This window comes from Rhinoraja longicauda, chromosome 33, assembly GCF_053455715.1.
Source record: "Rhinoraja longicauda isolate Sanriku21f chromosome 33, sRhiLon1.1, whole genome shotgun sequence".
NCBI lineage: Eukaryota > Metazoa > Chordata > Chondrichthyes > Rajiformes > Arhynchobatidae > Rhinoraja > Rhinoraja longicauda.
Window position 1 is genome coordinate 1,156,524 of NC_135985.1, and position 20,708 is coordinate 1,177,231.

Sequence of the window (20,708 nt, forward strand, 5' to 3'; positions counted from 1 at the left end):
ATATTTAATTCATCACCAAGCAAGATGGCATTACACTGTTCCTGTTGAAAGTGAGAAATTCTGGTTCTACGCCGAAGATAGACATAAAATGCTGGAGTAACTCAGCGAGACAGGCAGCATCTCTGGAGAGATTGAATGGTTGACATTTTGGGTTGAGACTCTTCTTCTGACCTTCTCTCCAGAGAAGCTGCCTGTCCTGCTAAGTTACTCCAGAATTTTGTGTCTATCTTCTGATTCTACACTAATCCATTTCTTCAGTTGGCTGGCAAGAAAATGCTGCTGGTTTTGATATTTACCAGTTTTATTGCAAAGTAACTATAACAGTAGCTCTCCCACATTGAGGCGATATTCCACATGACCCATGCAGACGTATTAAATATACAAGTAATAATATTTATTGACCACTTTATAAATCCTGTAAATATCTTAAATTCTTGCCTTAACAAAGCATTCATTTATAGTTTATCCATTAAAACATTTTATTTTAGCTCACTTTGCCAGATCTGCTTTATTTTCTTTTTCAAGTGGTAAATCCTGCCCCTGACCTTGCTAGATCATGTATGCATGACAGTCCTACAATCTCCAAGAATTCAAGATTTATGTCCCGTACGCAAAATTTTAGGAACAATTATCAGGGTGAAATAAATGACTTAATTATTTGTACATTGATGTTAATCCTCCAGTTCTTTGTGGAGCTGCAGGGCAGCTATCTACAGACACAAACCAGCTCTGCCTGGGAAGAGGCTGCTCTAGAATTTGTACATTAAACCAGATTAAACACTGGCAGAGGAGTGAGGTACAGATACAAACTTTATAGTGCCCACGTTTTAAACTTTGTAATAAAACGTTTAGAGGAGGTATTAACAGAAGCAACAAACTCAATTGACCGCACTGCCTAAATATTTTAAAATAAGTGAAGTGGAAAATTGCATCTAAACACACAAGTGCTGAACTCGTTCACCTAGGCAGCATGAACAGTGCACTGCCTGGGTTAGGCCCAGTCTCAGTAAACATACCCAAGAGCCAACTTCAGTTGCAGCAGTTGGCAGCTTTTCTCAAACTCAAACCAAAAATAAAGAATCATGTGAAAGGTTGACACAATCCCACCACTGTGGGAATACCATCGTTCACAGTCACGGCCACTCACTGGGAATTAGTCTGGAGAATGATTCGGAGAAACTCGGACCAAAACAAAATAACGCAGCGTTAGCTTTTTCTTCACTTGGTCTCTGTGAATCAACCGCTTGGTTCATTTAAAATATGAGGATTATTCAAACAAATGAGAGTTATGTTGACAATATGTATAGGCAGGCCAAGCTACATGTTGTCAAAGGGACTTCTTCCCTTATCTTTTACATTATGTTCAGTACAGTACTGGGATTTTAGCTCTGAATTTATTTCTGTTGTTGTGGACATATTCATTATGATCGAAGGTTTCAAGTCAAGGCTCATGGGTGAGCAGAACTCATAACTATTTATGGTAGTAATAAAAAATAAAAGTGGTGTTCTAGTCTAGGCCAAATACAAGTCAGGTAACTCTCATCTGATCTAGCATTGCAAACAGAGCAAGAATTAGCTAATCAAACATTTTCACGGAGGCTTATGCTCTTGATCAATTCAATAAATCTCCAGTTTCACTGAAGTTGGAGAGTGGGAAGAGACGCGTCTCGTGCAATGACAAAAGGGAATTCCAGATTTATATCCATGCTCTCATTGGTCTTATGTGATTGGAACAATATACTCACTGTCATCATACTTACTTCATCAGTAAGCACAGGTTCAGATTCTGGACCCTACATGAAACTAAAACCATTTGTAACTACACTATTTCTGACCCTTAGACTATGCTTGATCGGACTTTGTTGGCTTTACCTTGCACTAAACGTTATTCCCCTATCATGTATCTATACACTGTAAATGGCTCGATTGTAATCAAGTAATGTCTTTCTGCTGACTGGTTAGCACACAACAAAAAGCTTTCCACTGTACCTCATTCACAAAATGCTGGGGTAACTCAGCAGGTCAGGCAGCATCTCAGGAGAGAAGGAATGGGTGACGTTTTGGGTCGAGACCCTTCTTCAGACTGATTCCACTGTACCTCGCTCGGTACATGTGACAATAAACTAAACTGATTGAACTGATCATTGATATTACATAGCCATTATGCAGTCAGTGTAAGTAAAAATGACCTGTATTGCAAAATTTTAGAATGTATTTACTATCACAATAATGCAATCATGTAATATTACTATTACATGAAAATCCAAATAATTAAAATCCTAAACCTGATGGTATTTACTGCTGTTTTTGTTGTGCAGTATTAACAATGAGCTTTGGTTTTCACTGACGATTTGTTGCCAGTCTACATTTGCATAGTTGTTATTGATGTAGAACTGTTCACTCTTATGAGAACAAGTCACAAAAAAATTCTACTGTCAGATTTGACCATTATTCTTAACCAGCATCAATAATAGTAGAGATTTGTTTAAATTATTTTTAGTATCAATGCTTCATGTGCAGAAGTACAGAAATGTCACTGCAAAATACATCTTCTTCACCCTTCTGCAAAATGTCACGAAACTACCACCAGGCTCCAAATTGAAACATTAATCCGATTCAACCTTTCTTTTTAATATACCAGCAAAGTTATTTGGTTTCTGCATACTTGTACGCACACCAATCCTTTGAACTTGCCACAAGCTGAGATATAATAATTAATAGCTTGTCAGGGTACAAGTCATAAGTTGCCTACAAGAAACCTTCTGCTTCAAGCTACAAATCTGAACATTTACTCCTCCCACTAAAAGCAATGCAATTTGTTTAGCGTGCAGCCAAAAAAAGAGGAAAAGTAAAATTCTCTCCATGGAGTGATTAATTTGCTATGTGTATTAGAAGTAGCATGTGAGCAAAGTCCACATTAAAAGTGAGATAATTCTGGACACATGTGAAATGGGTGCTCGCTTTAACTCGCTCTGTTCAACATCTTGTCACACTGTTGCTGCATTGCACTTTCTCAGATGCAATGTCTGAAGAATTAGCGTTAAAATTCAAAAAGTATAACTTTAATGAAACATACATTATTAATACGTGTGTGTTGCAAGTACTACAATAATGGATGGAATAAAGCACACCAGATAGCAATCAGAATCTGATTAAAGCCGAATGTGGAAGTAGTTGAACTTCGTAATAAAAATGTGGTAACAGTCAATGCATAAAATGGCAGGCTCTCCTAATTAGAAAACATTCTACGCGGTTTTGGCTTCTGAGAGCATGTGTCAAAAAAGATGGCAATTATAGGGATAATACTGCTGTTACACAGGACTGTTGCACTTCAGCTGAGGTTCAAACCTCAGCCGTAACTCTGCTTTCACATTATGCCTGGTTATCTGTACAACAAGGCAGCTGGTATTTTCTACCAATGATGATATTCAGTCATTTATTAACAACCGCTGAAGAATACAATTTTCACCTGACTGTGTGTTGAAATTGGTTTCCTCAAAGAATGCCACTACATATGGGCATTTAGGGCACTTTTCCAGTGTTACCGAGGTTTGGTCTCTGTCTAGTGTGCAAAATATCAGGGAATACTTTGTTTAGTTTATACAGCAGGGAAACAGGCCCTGTGGCCCACTGAGTTCACGCCGACCAGCGATCCCCGCACACTAACACTATCCCACACACATTAGGAACAATTTACAATGATACCAAACCAGTTAACCTACAAACCTATACGTCTTTGGAGCATTAAAATGGATTCTGGTATAAAACAAGTCTCTCTCCTTGCCTCTGGTATCACAATCTACAAAATGGAAGATTTCTACATGTGGTTTTAAGGCACTTACAGATATTAACATTCATGTTCATGAAAACCACATGACGGTGAAAGAGTTATTGCTTACCTTCGGACAACTACAGCCTCGTACAGGCTCCAGATGTTTTCCAACACTAATTGCACAAAGAGAGGCTTTTTTCCTTTCGACTGTGACAAAGAAAAAAAAATCTCAATGATTTGAAAGATAATTGAGAAGCAACTAAGCTGCTCCAAAAGTTATCAAAACAAAGAGTTATTTTTTTTACAAGGAGGCCATGCTATCTTTTATACCACTGTTCCAGAAAAACATCCCCAGAATTTTCATGAGTGGTCACCTCAGAATTGAATGGCAACCCTGGGCTGACACAGCAGTCGCTGTTTCTTTGTGGTGCCAGTCTCCCACCAAATTCAGGAGAATCCCCAAACTCTGCTTAACTCATTTTGATCGTGGCATTCAGGAGATTAACACAGCTCTTCCCCATAATTCTAAAGAGTTTTGAAAACTGTATTTGTCTCAATGGTTCTACTCCAAAAGAAGTCACACATTTTCTAACAATATTACAACTCTGCTTTTAACCTGCAAACTGAGCAAAATTGGACAGAGCATAACATTGGACAGAACACCAAATGGAACACATCCCACTATGACAAGGAATGTCAGACTTTAATTGAAGTATTAACAGTCAAGTAGATTTCAATATTTCATACTTCATTTTTGACCTGCAGAATATTAAGTAAGCGTGGAAATATGTTGTATGTCTGCGAACTACCAATGCAGACAGATAGTATTGCAAATATCTTCCACCGGTGAGAAAGTAATGTCCTAACAGATTTAACACATGACATGAAATAAAATAACAGCACTAAATTGGTAATTTAACCAGGCTGAAATAAAAAACTAACTTTGGAAATTAGAATGTTTGATCTCTAATGGTCAATGGAACCAGCAACAATGTCAAAGCTTCCACAGGCTGCCCCTGTGTAACGAGTGGGTTATGCATACACAGATATAGTCCATAAGTTGATTAGGTTGTAAATTGGAAAATTCACAAGAATCTCTTGATATGGTTACCCCCACCTCTGCAGTAATCAGAAGCAATACTACTGGTAAGAACAATTACTAAAGATGGAGAGACGAAGAAAATTAGTCTGCCAATCGCAGGAATGAACATTTGCACGCACGTACACTAGATATATTTATATAATAATATTAAAGGAAGCTCTGTTATGGTGTAGGAATGCCTATAGGTCAGGCTTTCTGAAGAAGGGTCTCGACCCAAAATGTCACCCATTTCTTCTCTCCAGAGATGCTGCCTGTCCCGCTGAGTAACTCAGCATTTTGTGTCCACCTTCTATACCAATTAACAAAGTCACAGAAAACCAACACACAAGTGACACAAACCCAGTGCCCAACTGCAGTGTGCCTCTAACATATCAGCAGTTTATGGCTAACAATACCTGGAACAAACTTGGAATTATCAACTCTACCACCACGATATTGACTTAACCAACCTTATTATGGAGCTAACGTTACCTCTTTGCAGTCCCGGCAGGTAATGTTCAAGACCACATGGGCAGCCTCTGACTAGGTATAATACTGTTTTGCATTAAACATACTTTTCATGGCATTGTCTTTACATCAGGCAACATACCTGTGCTCCTTTCATTATCTTCTTTGTTTTTGTGTTCAGATAGTAGTCGCCCCAAAGAGTCTTCAGCAACACTTCAGAGTTTATGCCCATTTTCTCACTGTACATTTGGACAAACTGCCCAATTCTGCAATCAAAAAAGATTTTCTCATTTAAGTGGATCCATCAGCTGGTACATGTAACTGATTCATGCAGATTATGGAGAAACAAATATGAGACACAAGGAACTGCAGATTCCACTTGACATAAACGGACACATAGTGCTGGAGTAACTCCGAGGGTCAGGCAGCATCTGAGGAGAACATGGATAGGTGACGTTTCACAGAGTGCTGGAGTAACTCAGCGGTCAGGCAGCATCTCTGGAGAACATGGATAGGTGACGTTTCACAGAGTGCTGGAGTAACTCAGCGGGTCAGGCAGCATCTGAGGAGAACATGGATAGGTGACGTTTCACAGAGTGCTGGAGTAACTCAGCGGTGAAGCAGCATCTCTGGAGAACATGGATAGGTGATGTTTCACAGTGTGCTGGAGTAACTCAGCGGTCAGGCAGCATCTCTGGCGAACAAGGATAGGTGACGTTTTGGGTTGGGACCTTTCTTCAGACTGATTGTGGTTTTGGGAGGGAGGTAATAAAGCTGGGAGAGAGAGGCAGAGGAAAGTGTGACAGGTAATAGGTGAACAAAGGTGAGTGGGGGTTTTGATAAGCAGATGGGCCCTGACCCAAAACATCACGGTCTCCAAAGATGTCTGCTGACCCGCTGAGTTACTCCAGCACTTTGTGCCCTTTTTTGAGAATACAAATATTATTTATTCCAGGGTTTAGCAAAAGATAGATGGAAACAAATTGACAGGCTGGAAGAAATGAAAAATACAGAGAGAAAGAAAGAGAAAAAGAAAAAGTAACACACAGAGGGAAAAAATACTTATTTCTAACTTCTACCTTCATAACCTCAAAATATCAAAATCAATTGAAGTATTCAGGTTGTAAAAAAATTAAATGTTAGTAAAACTCAGCAGGTTTGATGATTTATTTAGTCTTATTACAATATAAGAAATGCAGCACATAATTTGCACAAATCAAGACCCTAAAAATGTAATGTGAAAATGATTGGATAACCTATCTCAAGGATGTTGACTGGGGGGATAACATTGGTCAGGAAAATTAAGCATCATGCTCTTCCTAAAAACAATGTTTCTTGTTCAAAATGGAAAATAAATCAGAATGTTTGATCACATTGCTCAATAATAACCATGAAGCCAACTTGAAAGCCATTAGATTTGCTACTTTAAACCATATAAAGGGTGAAAATTTTGGACTCCCGAGGAGAGGCGGAGGTTCTGAAATACTACCCGATTAATTGGAACTCTTGGAACAGCAGGGGCGGCACGGTGGCGCAGCGGTAGAGTTGCTGCCTTACAGCGCCGGAGACCCGGGTTCGATCCTGACTATGGGTGCTGTCCGTACAGAGTTTGTCCGTTCTCCCCTTGACCGTGCGGGTTTTCTCCAAGATCTTCGGTTTCATCCCACTCCAAAGATGTACAGGTATGTAGGTTAATTGGCTTGGTACGTGTAAATTGTCCCTAGTGTTAGAGTGTGCGGGGATCGCTGGTCGGTGCGGACTCGGTGGGCCGAAGGGCCAGTTTCCACTCTGTATCTCTAAGTTAAACCAAACTAAACTATGCTCTGCTGCACGTTGTTAGACTCTGGTGATTAGGTTGGGACATTTACCTGCTGAAAGGGTGGCACATCACAGGCCCAGCAGGCCTTTTTATTTTAATAGGAATGATCTGCTGCTGGAAAATGATTTTTTTCCCATTAATTGATTTAATTAGCACACTTAATTGTTTTTTCAACAACATTAATTTCTTAGCATTTTTTAATTGTTTTATAACATTTGAATTGTTTTTGAGTGTCTTTGGATGCTGGTGAATGTTAGAGACATAAATCAACATTCAAACTCTGATCATTTCCATTGCCAATAGGCTTGGATGTATAGCATAAGAAAATAACTGCAGATGCTGGTACAAATCGAAGGTATTTATTCACAAAATGCTGGAGTAACTCAGCAGGTCAGGCAGCATCTCAGGAGAGAAAGAATGGGTGACGTTTCGGGTCGAGACCCTTCTTCAGACATATGGATGTATAGCATAATATCATATCATATCATATCATATATATACAGCCGGAAACAGGCCTTTTCGGCCCTCCAAGTCCGTGCCGCCCAGTGATCCCCGTACATTAACACTATCCTACACCCACTAGGGACAATTTTTACATTTACATTTACCCAGCCAATTAACCTACATACCTGTACGTCTTTGGAGTGTGGGAGGAAACCGAAGATCTCGGAGAAAACCCACGCAGGTCACGGGGAGAACGTACAAACTCCTTACAGTGCAGCACCCGTAGTCAGGATCGAACCTGAGTCTCCGGCGCTGCATTCGCTGTAAAGCAGCAACTCTACCGCTGCGCTACCGTGCCGCCCAATCTGCTCTCAAAACATCATTGGGCATGAATGAGCCGGGTCGGGTTTGGCTGCAAGGCGCTTGCCCTTCTGAGTTGCTTCAGCAATTTGTGTCCATCTTAGATCAACAATGAAATAACTAAACTAGACCAAAACAAATCTTCCACAGCTATTTCCCTTAAATAGTCAGTTAAAAACATGGAACGGAATTTCGCCCACGCCATTGAAACGCACCAGGTTTTAAGAATAGCAAGTGAGTCCAAAGTTAATTGCAAAGCTACAAAGATGTAGGGAATGGCTTCTCTCTCAGTGTCGGTGACCAAGCGCACACTGCTCAGGGTAGTCTGGGATAGAGTTTGCCAGCCAGCAACCTACATTTCTGTATTCACAATAGCAGTTAATTCCACACCGCAGGGAATTTCCCCATCAATCAGTATGGGAAATCTGAGGCCAGCAACACAAACATTTGCTCGGATCCAGCTGCCAGGTTCTGGCTGTACGCCCAGCCTGAAACACAAGCAGACCCTTGCAGTGGGAAGAGTAACGTAGCTATGGCTCGAACAGCTCGAGAGCCAAAGATATATGAAGTCAAATGCTCCAGGGTGGACAAAACATTTCAGATTCCACACCATCACTTAAAAAGCCACAATACAAGCACAGAACAGTGAAGCAAAGCAGGCCAGGGGGTGAAATATTCCTTCTTTGGTGATTCTAAAAATGAGCACATACCTCAATAGAGGTGTCATCTGAGATGGACATCTCTGATTCTCATCAAAGAAAAAGTCATCCCCAAATTTCAATTAATCAAATTTTGTGAAACCTAAGAAACACTTTATTTTAATTATATTTTATTCTAGCATCTGGAAAGTTTGAAAGTATTATGGTAGGTACAGTATTTCACACCCTCAAATACCAGTTAAGAATAAGTATGACTTGCGGAGAATGTTCTAAAAAATTATGGTCCTAAAACAGTATCTCAAACAGGTAGTTGCATTCTTACGATATCTCAAGTTATAGAAAATTATGCTATAAAAACAATCGTGACAATGAGAGAAAGGGGATTCAGGGCTGGAGAATTTCAGACTTGCAATAACAAAGTTCTTTTCCCCCATAGAGTTTTTGAAGTTCATAAGATCATAAGTGGTAGGAGCAGAATTAGGCCATTTGGCCTATCAATTCTACTCCGCCATTCAATCATGTCGGATCTATCGCTCCATCCTAACCCCATTCTCCTGCCTTCTCCCCATAACCTCTGACACCCGTACTAATCAATAATCTATCGATCTCTACCTTAAATATATCCACTGACTTGGCCTCCCTAGCCTTCTGTGGCAAAGAATTCCAGATTCACCACCCTCTGACTAAAGAAAGTGAAGTCCCCAGATTGTGAATTAATTCCTTTTACTTGTATTATAGAAAACTAAGGCATAATAATGTTCAAACTACGACCGACATCGGCCCTAATATAAAAGTATAAGAAAATAATTGCAGATGCTGGTACACATCGAAGGTATTTATTCACAAAATGCTGGAGTAACTCAGCAGGTCAGGCAGCATCTCAGGAGAGAAGGAATGGGCGACGTTGGGCCCTAATATAAAAATCACCAAACTCAACTTTAAATTAATCCAATGAATCGGCATCAATAGCTATTTGCAGAAAACAATTCCAGAGCTCTATTGCCTTCAGAAACGTTTCCTCATCTCACTCCTGAAAGGCCAGTTCTTATTTAAACACAATGCCCTCCTTAGCCAGCAGAAATATTTTCTCTCTCTCAATTCCCTTAAATTCTTGAAACTTTTTAATCAAATTGCTCATTCCTTTTAACCCCTGGAAACCATCTATTATTCTGGTTAATCAATGCTGTTCTTCTCCTTCTAAGATGGACATATCTTTACTAAGGCATGTTGCTACAAGCAAATATAATTCAATCAAGGACCTTGTACAGCTGTGAAATGAGTTCTGTGTCGATATTCCAGCTCATAATTTTTTTTTAAAGTTAGCAGCCTATTTGGCAATGCAACAATTTCTGTACATGTCCATGATTTTATTGATTCATGCACCTGCACTACTTCCAGTTTTCTCACTTTTAACGAAATAATTTCTATTTTTTTCAGATTCTAAGCAAACTGTCCCTTCCCATAATAAATTTACCCACGTAATCATTTTGTCATTTATTCTTTAGCTATTCTTCAGTTAACTTGGGACAAAAACAGTCAGTCTGAAGAAGGGTCTCAACCCAAAACGTCACCCATTCTTTTTCTCCAGAGATGCTGCCTGACCCGCTGAGTTACTCCAGCATTTTGAGTCTATATTTGGTGTAAACCAGCATCTGCAGTTCCTTCCTACACATTTTTTCAACTTAAGCATGTGGCTGTGAAACATTTTACACTTTTTTTGTTTCTATCATATTTAGCTGGAGGCCAACAGGAGAAAAGAGATCATTTACTGGAACAGATTACTGGAGCTCCACTCTGTCTCACAGAATAGTGAGGATATTGATTTATGGTGACTGAATAAATGAAATTATACATTTATTACATGATATACCCAGACTTAAGTATTCTCTGAAAATTAAAGTCTTCTCTGATTCTAACCGTTTCTGTTTCCAACGTTAAAAATCAGGCTACCTTGGTTGTTATCCACAATCTTTTATTTCTATACTCAATTTTTATGTTATAGTTGTTTTTAATAACCCACAATACAAAAAATAATAAAGATACACTTCGATTGACATTGATTACTGATAGTGATGACTGCTGGAGATGATGGTTGTAGGGTTTAGCAGTTCTATGAGATTTGCATTCCAGGTGATTCCTAGCATTGAAAACAATGGTGGACAGTTCCAGTGAAAGAATTTGGAAAACAATCAATTGGTACTTTCTAAGCAAATGCAGGTCTGGCGCCTGACCTTCCTCCCATGGTGCAGCGCGGCAGCAGAGGGTCAAACAAGATGGCCGTCGCCGCCGACCGCTGCAGGAGAGGTTTCGGGTCCACGGCTCGTTCTGGCCGCAGCGTTGGCCAAACGGAGCCGAGGTGAGTGGCTCCCTCTTCCCTTCCCTGTCCCCCCTTGCTCGCCCATGTCCCCGGGGGACACTCCCCGGCCGGCAATGGCACCGCAGATGGTTAGTTGGGGGAGGGTTGCCGGGCCTGCAGAAGAGGTTTGCACCCAATGGGGGTTGCCACGCCCACAGGAGAGGTTTGCACCCAACGGGACCACGCCAGTCTAGTCTTTAGGTAAATTGTAGAAACAAGGAACAGCAGACACTGGTTTACACAAAAGGACACAAAGTGCTGGAGTAACTCAGCGGGTCAGGCGGCATCTCTGGAGAGCATGGATAGGTGATATTTCAGGTCTGGGTCTGAAGAAAGGTCACAACCCTATACATCACTTGTCCGTGTTCTCCAGAGATGCTGCCTGACCTGCTGAATTATTCCAGCATTTTGTATCCTTTTGAGTAATTTGTAATAGTTCTGGTAACCAAATTTCTAAAACAACAAATATCAATTATACTATAAAAGTGTACTAAATTCATCTTATTTTCAATCCGAGAAAACAAAAAAAGGTTACGTGTGGAAGAAAGACAATATTTGTTATTTCTATAAATAACACTTTCCAAAACATGAACAGTAAGCCGAGTAATTACTCCTTTATCAAAGAAAACATTTAAATTTATTTTGCAGCTTGTTTATAACACCCTCTGGACATTCCTTAAGTTATTGGAATTAATCATAAAAACATTATTTTCCTCCTCCTGCTAAGTTGGGATGAAGTTTAACCTGCTGACAGGTTTATACATACTCATTCCAGGGACATTTGTTTTCCCCGCCATACATTTTAAGGAGCAAAGCAAACAATAATTTAATGGAGATGTCCTGAGGACAGTATATATCACAGTCAAGGAGGTGCTGGGTGCCCTGAGGCTTATGAAGGTAGATAAATCTCCAGGGCCTGATCAATATATCCAAGGACATTGTGCGAAGCTAGCAAAGAAATGACAGGCGCTCTGACTGATATACGAATCATCATTAGACACAGGTGAGATGCTGGAAGACTGGAGGGTGGCTAAAGTAGTGCTCACAATTAAGAAGGAAAAGAAAGACCATCGATCTTACCTATGCCCCTCATTATTCTATAAACCCCATCCTGTAAAGGTCACCCTTCAGTCTCTGTCGCTCCCAGGAAACAGATCCCAGCCTATCCAATTTCTTATTACTTAAGCCTACCACAACATGGTTGTGAATCTTTGCTGCATCCTATCGAGCTTGATCAGATATTCCCTGTGGCATGGCAACCAGACCAACTACACAAACCAAGCAGCAAGCTTTCTCACTAAGCACTGTATCTCTAAGCCGAATGATTCCAAAACTCTTTCACAGCTTAAGCATAGTTGGAACTCCTTTCACTCTTGATTTGCACATTCTCTACCTCTTCAGCTCATATTTTCACCATTTCACTCTGTGCATCAAAGCAGTGATCAGGAATTATGACAGAAAGTGTTATTATCAAACCCTCTCCAAGACAGAGTCTATGCTAAAACGCTGTTGGCACGGTTGTGTTTGGAAACCAAGCAGGAGGCGAGAATCACCGTGAATCCGTGTGTGGTGGTGATCGTGTGAGCCACAGTGAGGGTGGGGCTGCCGGTGCAGCTGTCTGTGGACACGTGTTGTCCTAGAATAAAGTAACGGAACACTGACAACGTCTACATTACGTCCAGTGCTTCCATCAAAGGCAGGAGAAACCGGAGATAATATACACCCTTAACTTTTCTTTAATAGGATGGAACAATTCAATGACTAAAGTTTAGGCATTGTTTGGTTCCACTGCTTTATAGGCAGAAGATTCCATTCTTGTGCTAAAGCCATTTACTGCCCAAAAGTACTTTTCCTCAAAAAATATTGTTTCAAAAATTCACTTGTGTTCTCTCTCAGAATTACTTCACTCATTTTCTATCCAAATTCCAGTTTTGGCTTGCATGTAGCTATCAAGGCGTGCACAGGGCCTGGTATGTGGGAGTGTGGGTTTTTGCAGCCAGAGGGCCTGGTATAGACTATAGACAATAGGTGCAGGAGTAGGCCATTCAGCCCTTCGAGCCAGCACCGCCATTCAATGCGATCATGGCTGATCTCTCTCAATCAAATCCCCGTTCCTGCCTTCTCCCCATACCCCCTCACTCCGCTATCCTTAAGAGCTCTATCCAGCTCTCTCTTGAACATCCAACGAACTGGCATCCACTGCCTTCTGAGGCAGAGAATTCCACACCTTCACCACTCTCTGACTGAAAAAGTTCTTCCTCATCTCCGTTCTAAATGGCCTGCCCCTTATTCTTAAACTGTGGCCCCTTGTTCTGGACTCCCCCAACATTGGGAACATGTTTCCTGCCTCTAATGTGTCCAATCCCCTAATTATCTTATATGTTTCAATAAGATCCCCCATCATCCTTCTAAATTCCAGTGTATACAAGCCTAATTGCTCCAGCCTTTCAACATACGACAGTCCCGCCATTCCGGGAATTAACCCAGTGAACCTACGCTGCACGCCCTCAATAGCAAGAATATCCTTCCTCAAATTTGGAGACCAAAACTGCACACAGTACTCCAGGTGCGGTCTCACCAGAGCCCGGTACAACTGTAGAAGGACCACTTTGCTCCTATACTCAACTCCTCTTGTTAGGAAGGCCATTGGCTTTCTTCACTGCCTGCTGTCCCTGCACTGGATTAGGTACTCAAGGCCACATCCTCCCATTCTGAGCCTGCCACTGTGTTACTGAACAACCAGAGCTGCCTTGACATTATCATCTTCGTATTCAGAACCAAGTGAAATACAAGGATTTAATACAAAAATCTAACAAGTCAATATTAAGTGAAAATTTAACCTACTGCTCTCCTCACCCCCCACTGAGGATATTGAATGATAGTCAACATAACAATAAATTATGTGGCTTAAAATGCAGACAAAATAATGCAGTAAATGCGGACTGGAACGTGGCAAGTTCAACAGCCTGACCGCGGGAGAAGACGGCAGGGGAAGAGAAACGTCATTCTGGCCTTCCATCACAGTGAGGAGGGGACTGGAGGAGACTCACTGTGATGGATGTTTCTTTTTTTTTCGTGTTTTGTGTTGGTTGGGGTTGTGTAATTTGCTTATTTTATTGCTCTTATTGTTGGACTGTGGGTGACGAAATCTCGTCCAAAAGACTTGTTTTTTGGATGACAAATAAAGGTAATTCTGAATTCTGTAATGTTTGCATCTGTATTTACCACTGCATTCAGTAAATGAATTATATAAGATGACATGGAATGGTAAAAAAGGAATAGAGTTTGGGCGGCAAACATTATATACAGGGGTCTACACAAGCTTCACAGCTCAACGTCTAGGGCTGAATTGTTGTGAATTATGGTAACAACGCCCAGGGCAGCCATTGGGAAGACGGCAGTGAAACAAAACCACTCCACAGCACCATCAACTGGCTACTGTCAGCAACAACAAGGCGTCAGTTCATTCACCCTGCACCCGATTTCCATTCCATGTGCCTCTGGCAACAAAATAACTGGAACTGTCTAGGAAACAAAGCAACTGTTGGAGGAGCAGTGGTCTATCCAAATATCAGACACGAATGCAAGCATGCACTTTAACTCTAGTACATTTAGTAACAGTTTATATCTTCAATATTGTAGGAGTAAGGTCACATTTTTTGTACGCTCAAGCTGGCAGCACAGCAACACAAACATAAGAGATCTGACCAACTTTCAAAGGAAACAAAGAAAGCTTTGAATATAGAAATCTGGTCAATGTAGAATAAAAACCAAAACATATATATTTGATTCCACAGAAATGATATCTTCTGTGAGCTCAAGGCAGGAGGAATTCTTTGAAATATTGTAACTGAACTGAATCACCACCATACAGAAATCATATCATTCATACACTGATTCATACACGGATCTCGACCCGAAACGTCACCCATTCCTTCTCTCCTGAGATGCTGCCTGGCCTGCTGAGTTACAATAGACAATAGACAATAGGTGCAGGAGTAGGCCATTCAGCCCTTCGAGCCAGCACCGCCATTCAATGCGATCATGGCTGATCACTATCAATCAGTACCCCGTTCCTGCCTTCTCCCCATACCCCCTCACTCCGCTATCCTTAAGAGCTCTATCCAGCTCTCTCTTGAAAGCATCCAACGAACTGGCCTCCACTGCCTTCTGAGGCAGAGAATTCCACACCTTCACCACCCTCTGACTGAAAAAGTTCTTCCTCATCTCCGTTCTAAATGGCCTACCCCTTATTCTCAAACTGTGGCCCCTTGTTCTGGACTCCCCCAACATTGGGAACATGTTATCTGCCTCTAATGTGTCCAATCCCCTAATTATCTTATATGTTTCAATAAGATCCCCCCTCATCCTTCTAAATTCCAGTGTATACAAGCCCAATCGCTCCAGCCTTTCAACATACGACAGTCCCGCCATTCCGGGAATTAATCTAGTGAACCTACGCTGCACGCCCTCCATAGCAAGAATATCCTTCCTCAAATTTCAGCATTTTGTGAATAAATACCTTCGATTTGTACCAGCAGTTATATTCTTACATTATACTGCACCTTAACAAGGTACCTTTCAAAATCCTGCCACTGCAATCAATATCCACTCACATATTAATAGCAAGCATGCAGAGTGCAACAAATTAGTAATCACTACTGTATCCTACAACCAATCCTCACATGAATAAAGTTGCAGCTGTAATCTTACCTTTCATGTCCTCAGGTCCCCCACAAAGCACAAAAGTTACTCCAAGTAGTTTGGCAAACAACAAAGAAATATTCATCAGTTAATTTGTTCTGGTGGCAGCACAATCGGACAGTGAGGAGGGGCATTGGCTCACAGCACCAGAGACCCAGAATCAGTCTGAAGAAGGGTCTCGACCCGAAACGTCACCCATTCCTTCTCTCCCGAGATGCTGCCTGACCCGCTGAGTTACTCCAGCATTTTGTGTCTACCCAGATTCACTCCTGGCCTTGAGTGCCACCTCTTTGATGACCCTCAGACTATCCTTGATCGGACTTTGCTGGCTTTACCTTGCACTAAACGTTATTCCGCTATCATGTATCCATACACTGTAAATGGATCGATTGCAATCATGTCTTGTCTTTCCGCTGACTGGTTAGCACGCAACAAAAGCTTTTCACTGTACACCTCGGTACACGTGACAATAAACTAAACTAAACTGGCTGGGTCTGTGTGGCGTTTGCATGCTCTCTCTCTGACTGGGTTGGTAAACAAACTGACCACTCTTGACCGCTTCGGTACTCTTGTAACTTGGTCGGCACCAACACGTGGCAAAACTTGTGTTCTGCCAAGGGTTGTATGCACCATCAAGCTTTTCACTGTACATTGGTACCCTAGGTATCTCACTTTGAATTACTCCGAGAATGTAGTTAAGTGGTAGGGTATGGAATTGGGAGGGGTAAATTTGGATGAAGAAAATTAGCTGGGGAATGGGATGGCTCTGAGCTGACAAAGACTAGATGGGCCCAATTGCCTCCTACATTGTAAGAAAATACAGAATATGGTAGTGTTGGTGAAGGGTTAGTCAAAACTCCTCTACTTCTAATAGTATATCGTGTTTTTCTGTGTGCACTCGTGGAGATGAGTGCTGGTGCACATAAAGAAAATTCCATTTGTAATTTTAATTTTCACTTGAAGACAGCCCCCGACATTGCAACACTCCACTGCTGAAACTGTGCAGATTTGTGTGGAGTTGTATGGATTGTGTGTTCAGGTGAAGCATGAAAGGAAAGTGTTAGCAAGTTACATTTATACAGTGCATGCATGAAAATTGGGAAGTGACATAGAGCAGATAAAGGCTGGAAACTCCTGGCAATATTAGGTAGTCACAAAGGGTCAAGAATGACTTGCTGTAATTTTGTGTGTTCCGAGACTGCCAAAAGAGTCAATGGAGAGAACGGCAGACTCTTCCACAGATAGGATAGAAGGTTTCAAGATCAATTTAATTGTCACATGTACCAATTAAGGTACAGTGAAATGGGAGTTACTGTACAGCCATATTAAGTAAAAAGCAACAAGACACAGGCACGTAAAATAAAAATTAACATAAACATCCACCACAGCGGATTCCACATTCCTCACTGTAACGGAAGGTAATAAAGTTCAAACATCTTCCTCTGGCCGGCAGCACAGGTAGATAATTCCCTGATGAGGTGTGCAACGCTTCTGCTGCTCAGACAGCTTCCATGTGCCTCCGGTAAAGGTCTTCAAAACCATCCTGAATGTTCCTTGTCCACTTTGAACGGTTATGGGACAGAGAGTCCGGAGTGGCACTGCGGGTGTTGTTTTAGATTTTTTTTTTTAGATTTAGAGATACAGTGCAGAAACAGGCCCTTCGGCCCATCGGGTCCGCACCGCCCAGTGATCCCCGCACATTAACACTATCCTACACCCACTAGGGACAATTTTTTTAACATTTGCCCAGCCAATTAACCTACATACCTGTATGTCTTTGGAGTGTGGGAGGAAACCGAAGATCTCGGAGAAAACCTATGCAGGTCACGGGGAGAACGTACAAACTCCGTACAGACAGCACCCGTAGTCAGGATCGAACCTGAGTCTCCGGCGCTGCATTCGCTGTGAGGCAGCAACTCTACCGCTGCGACACCATGTCGCCCGGTAGACTTCCAGGAGACTTTGAACAAATCCTCAAGTCTCTTTCTCTGTCTGCCGGCTAATCTCTACCCATGACAGAACATGGCGCTTGTTTCAGGAGTCTGCTGTTAGTCACGCAAATGATCTTGGTGACGTTGGCATAGAAGAGGAAACTACCATTGGTTTATTTATCCTTCCAATGAGTTGAGCATTTTTATGGAGAATACTCCTTTTGGAACCCATGCAGCCAAAATTCAAAACAACTAGGACTCTTTAATGTTCACATGTAATCATTGAATATATTTTTGAATGGCTTGTTGCGTTACGGTGGAAAATCAAGCCGAAATCCACCCTTTGTGGGAATTTGATGAACTAGGTTAGTTTTATAGCACATACTGAACCAGCACTGAGAAACTGAACGTTTGTCACACACACTTCTGGACATGATATGAAAGAGGAATTTCAGCTCTCTTTCAACAATGATCAAAAATGCAAAGACCATTTTTACAAATGTTACAAAAAAATCTAACCAGTTACCAAAATGAAACGTTATGGATGCTGCAGCCGACAGTTAAATATACCTTGGCATATTTGGTGTACTGCCAGAAGATTTCAGCTTTCTTCCCCAGCCATGTTTTACTGTGACCTCTTTGCAGGGGGTACAATTCCCCATCTAATATTGACCACACAGAAACAAAGGGGAGCTACTTGGGGCCACAAAATGTGACAGCAACTCTCAATAGAGCACTATACATCACAGAACAGTGCCATATGCTTAACGACAGCTGCTGAAATACTGCTTTTATCATCAAAAATGCAAAATGACAGGTGCTGTATGGCTGAAGATGGCTTGGAGGCTCGTGATTAGCTTTAGCAGCCAGCCACCATCAACAAGTCAAAACAAAGCACGTCAGAATTAATGCTGAAATATACACTTAGATGCAGAATTAATTAGTAAAAATCAATAAGCCTACATGTAATTGTAGTCAGACAATGAACAAACAAGTGTATGAGAAAGGGTACACACAGATATTTAATGAAATGAAGCATTTGAAAAAGTAACCCAAATAAATTCCACTGATCATAAGCAAGTTACTTTTGTCTATTAATCTGAAACATAAACAAGTTCCCACTTTGAAACTATCTGCGTGTTGGTTCTGACATCTCTTCCTATTCTCCTACTGAGTCTGATATTTATTCTTTGGTGAGGAGTTATATTCAGTACCATTAAAGCACTAAACCCTTTGGTGTTCTGAATCAGCTACAACCACCCGATATTAAAGACTGAAAGCTTCATTTAAGGGAGAATGATAATCAGGGGGGCACTGCTGCTGGAGGAGCTCACCGGAGTGCCGCTCCGGCACTCTGTAAAAAAAGCCAAAATAAACAGCGGGGAATTTTAACCAGCGGGGAGTTTAACAGCAACCGCTCCGGCCTCAGTGACAGCTCCGGCACCTAAACAATTAGCACTGCAACACTGATGATAATATTGTTTTCAGGAACTATGAGGGTGTCTCGATGGGAAAAGCAGCTGTGAAGCCACAGCACACAGATTCTGCATTTGGAATCAGTGTAGAATGAATGACTCATTGCAAGTCAGTCTTCATTGCAATCAACCAAATACAATGCAACCTACGAGTCTATTACTCCACCTTGGGGCTGCATGGAGAACTCCAGCACACCGACCGCTGTCACTTCCCCACACAAAAATAGTAGAGGACAAGAATATTGCACTTGGCAAGACTGATAATCCTAATGATATCTACAGCTTCAAACAACCACCAACTAACTCAGTCAAAACAGGAAAAAATAGTTTTTTTCAGGCATACTATTCAGGAGATGATGTTATTAGTCATGTATTGTAAGAAAATAACTGCAGATGCTGGTACAAATCGAAGGTATTTATTCACAAAATGCTGGAGTAACTCAGCAGGTCAGGCAGCATCTCAGGAGAGAAGGAATGGGTGACGTTTCGGGTCGAGACCCTTCTTCAGACTGATATCATGGGGGCGGGACAAAGGAAGGATATAGGTGGAGACAGGAAGACAGTGGGAGATCTGGGAAGGGGGAGGGGAAGAGAGGGACAGAGGAACTATCTAAAGTTGGAGAAGTCAATGTTCATACCACTGGGCTGCAAGCTGCCCGGGCGAAATATGAGGTGCTGTTCCTCCAATTTCATGTTAGTTATGTATAGTCACAATCACCCAGGTGTGCCAACAGCCTAATTTCTGGATCCAGCCTCTCCAATGATGAGATGACACTGCCTGTCATGCCTGCACAGTTGGGTGAACCATAAATGACTATGATAGCTCACACAAGCTTCACAATTGTGCCAGATTCCACCCTGTGCCCTTACTCTGTGAGCTGGCGAGAATCGTCACAATCCTGATATCTTATTATTAGCCTAACTCAAATGTGTCGTAACAGACATTTCCACCCGTGATACAGATACAAATGCAAGTCCCGAATCCCTTAGATCCATTCCAAACTTCAATTACATAATGATTCATCTGCACCCATCTACCATAATTTTTCACTGTTGCCTAACAAACAACATTGGCCCTTACTAATAATGAACCCCTTCAGCCTGTGGCTAAAGACTTAACATCAGCTAAGGCACCTCCAATGATCATTGTTAATACCTTTCATTCTAACTTCCATAATGCTAAGGCTATGACTAAATTAAAAAACGCTCGATTCTGAAACTTCGTTAGCATTTTAAAATCATTGCCAGTATGTCACGATTTTGATTTTTTTTCCACAAGAATACCATGAATAAGATGAAAATAATTTATACCTAAAACAGAGGGACATGTGCTAGGAGTAACCGATTACTAAGGAACTGGTTAGATTTATGTTATTTATGTTAAGATATCATGAACCCTACAGAAATAAAATGGCAACTTCCTAAGACAACAAAACACACAAAGTGTTGGAGTGGCTCAGCGGGACAGGCAGCATCTCTGGAGAATATGGATAGGTGACATTTCGGGTTGGGAATCTTCTTCTGCAGAAGGGTCCCGACCCAAAACATCACCTATCTACGTTCTCCAGAGATGCTACCAGAGCCGCTGAGTTACTCCAGCACTTTGTGTCTTTTTTTGTAAGACAGCATCTGCAGTTCC

General features: G+C 41.4%; 1 protein-coding gene across 4 annotated transcripts in view; it reads right to left on the bottom strand.

The window, feature by feature from the left end:
* The window catches only part of efl1 (elongation factor like GTPase 1), a 187,258-nt gene that overhangs the window by 144,149 nt on the left and 22,401 nt on the right, over positions 1–20,708 (bottom strand). For all 4 annotated transcript variants that reach the window (XM_078427282.1, XM_078427281.1, XM_078427284.1 and 1 more), the window contains exons 8-9: positions 5,464–5,587; positions 3,900–3,979 (exon numbers count right to left, since the gene is read on the bottom strand). In XM_078427282.1, coding sequence (XP_078283408.1) covers positions 3,900–3,979; positions 5,464–5,587 — 204 coding nt within the window. The remainder of the gene's footprint in view (positions 1–3,899; positions 3,980–5,463; positions 5,588–20,708) is intronic.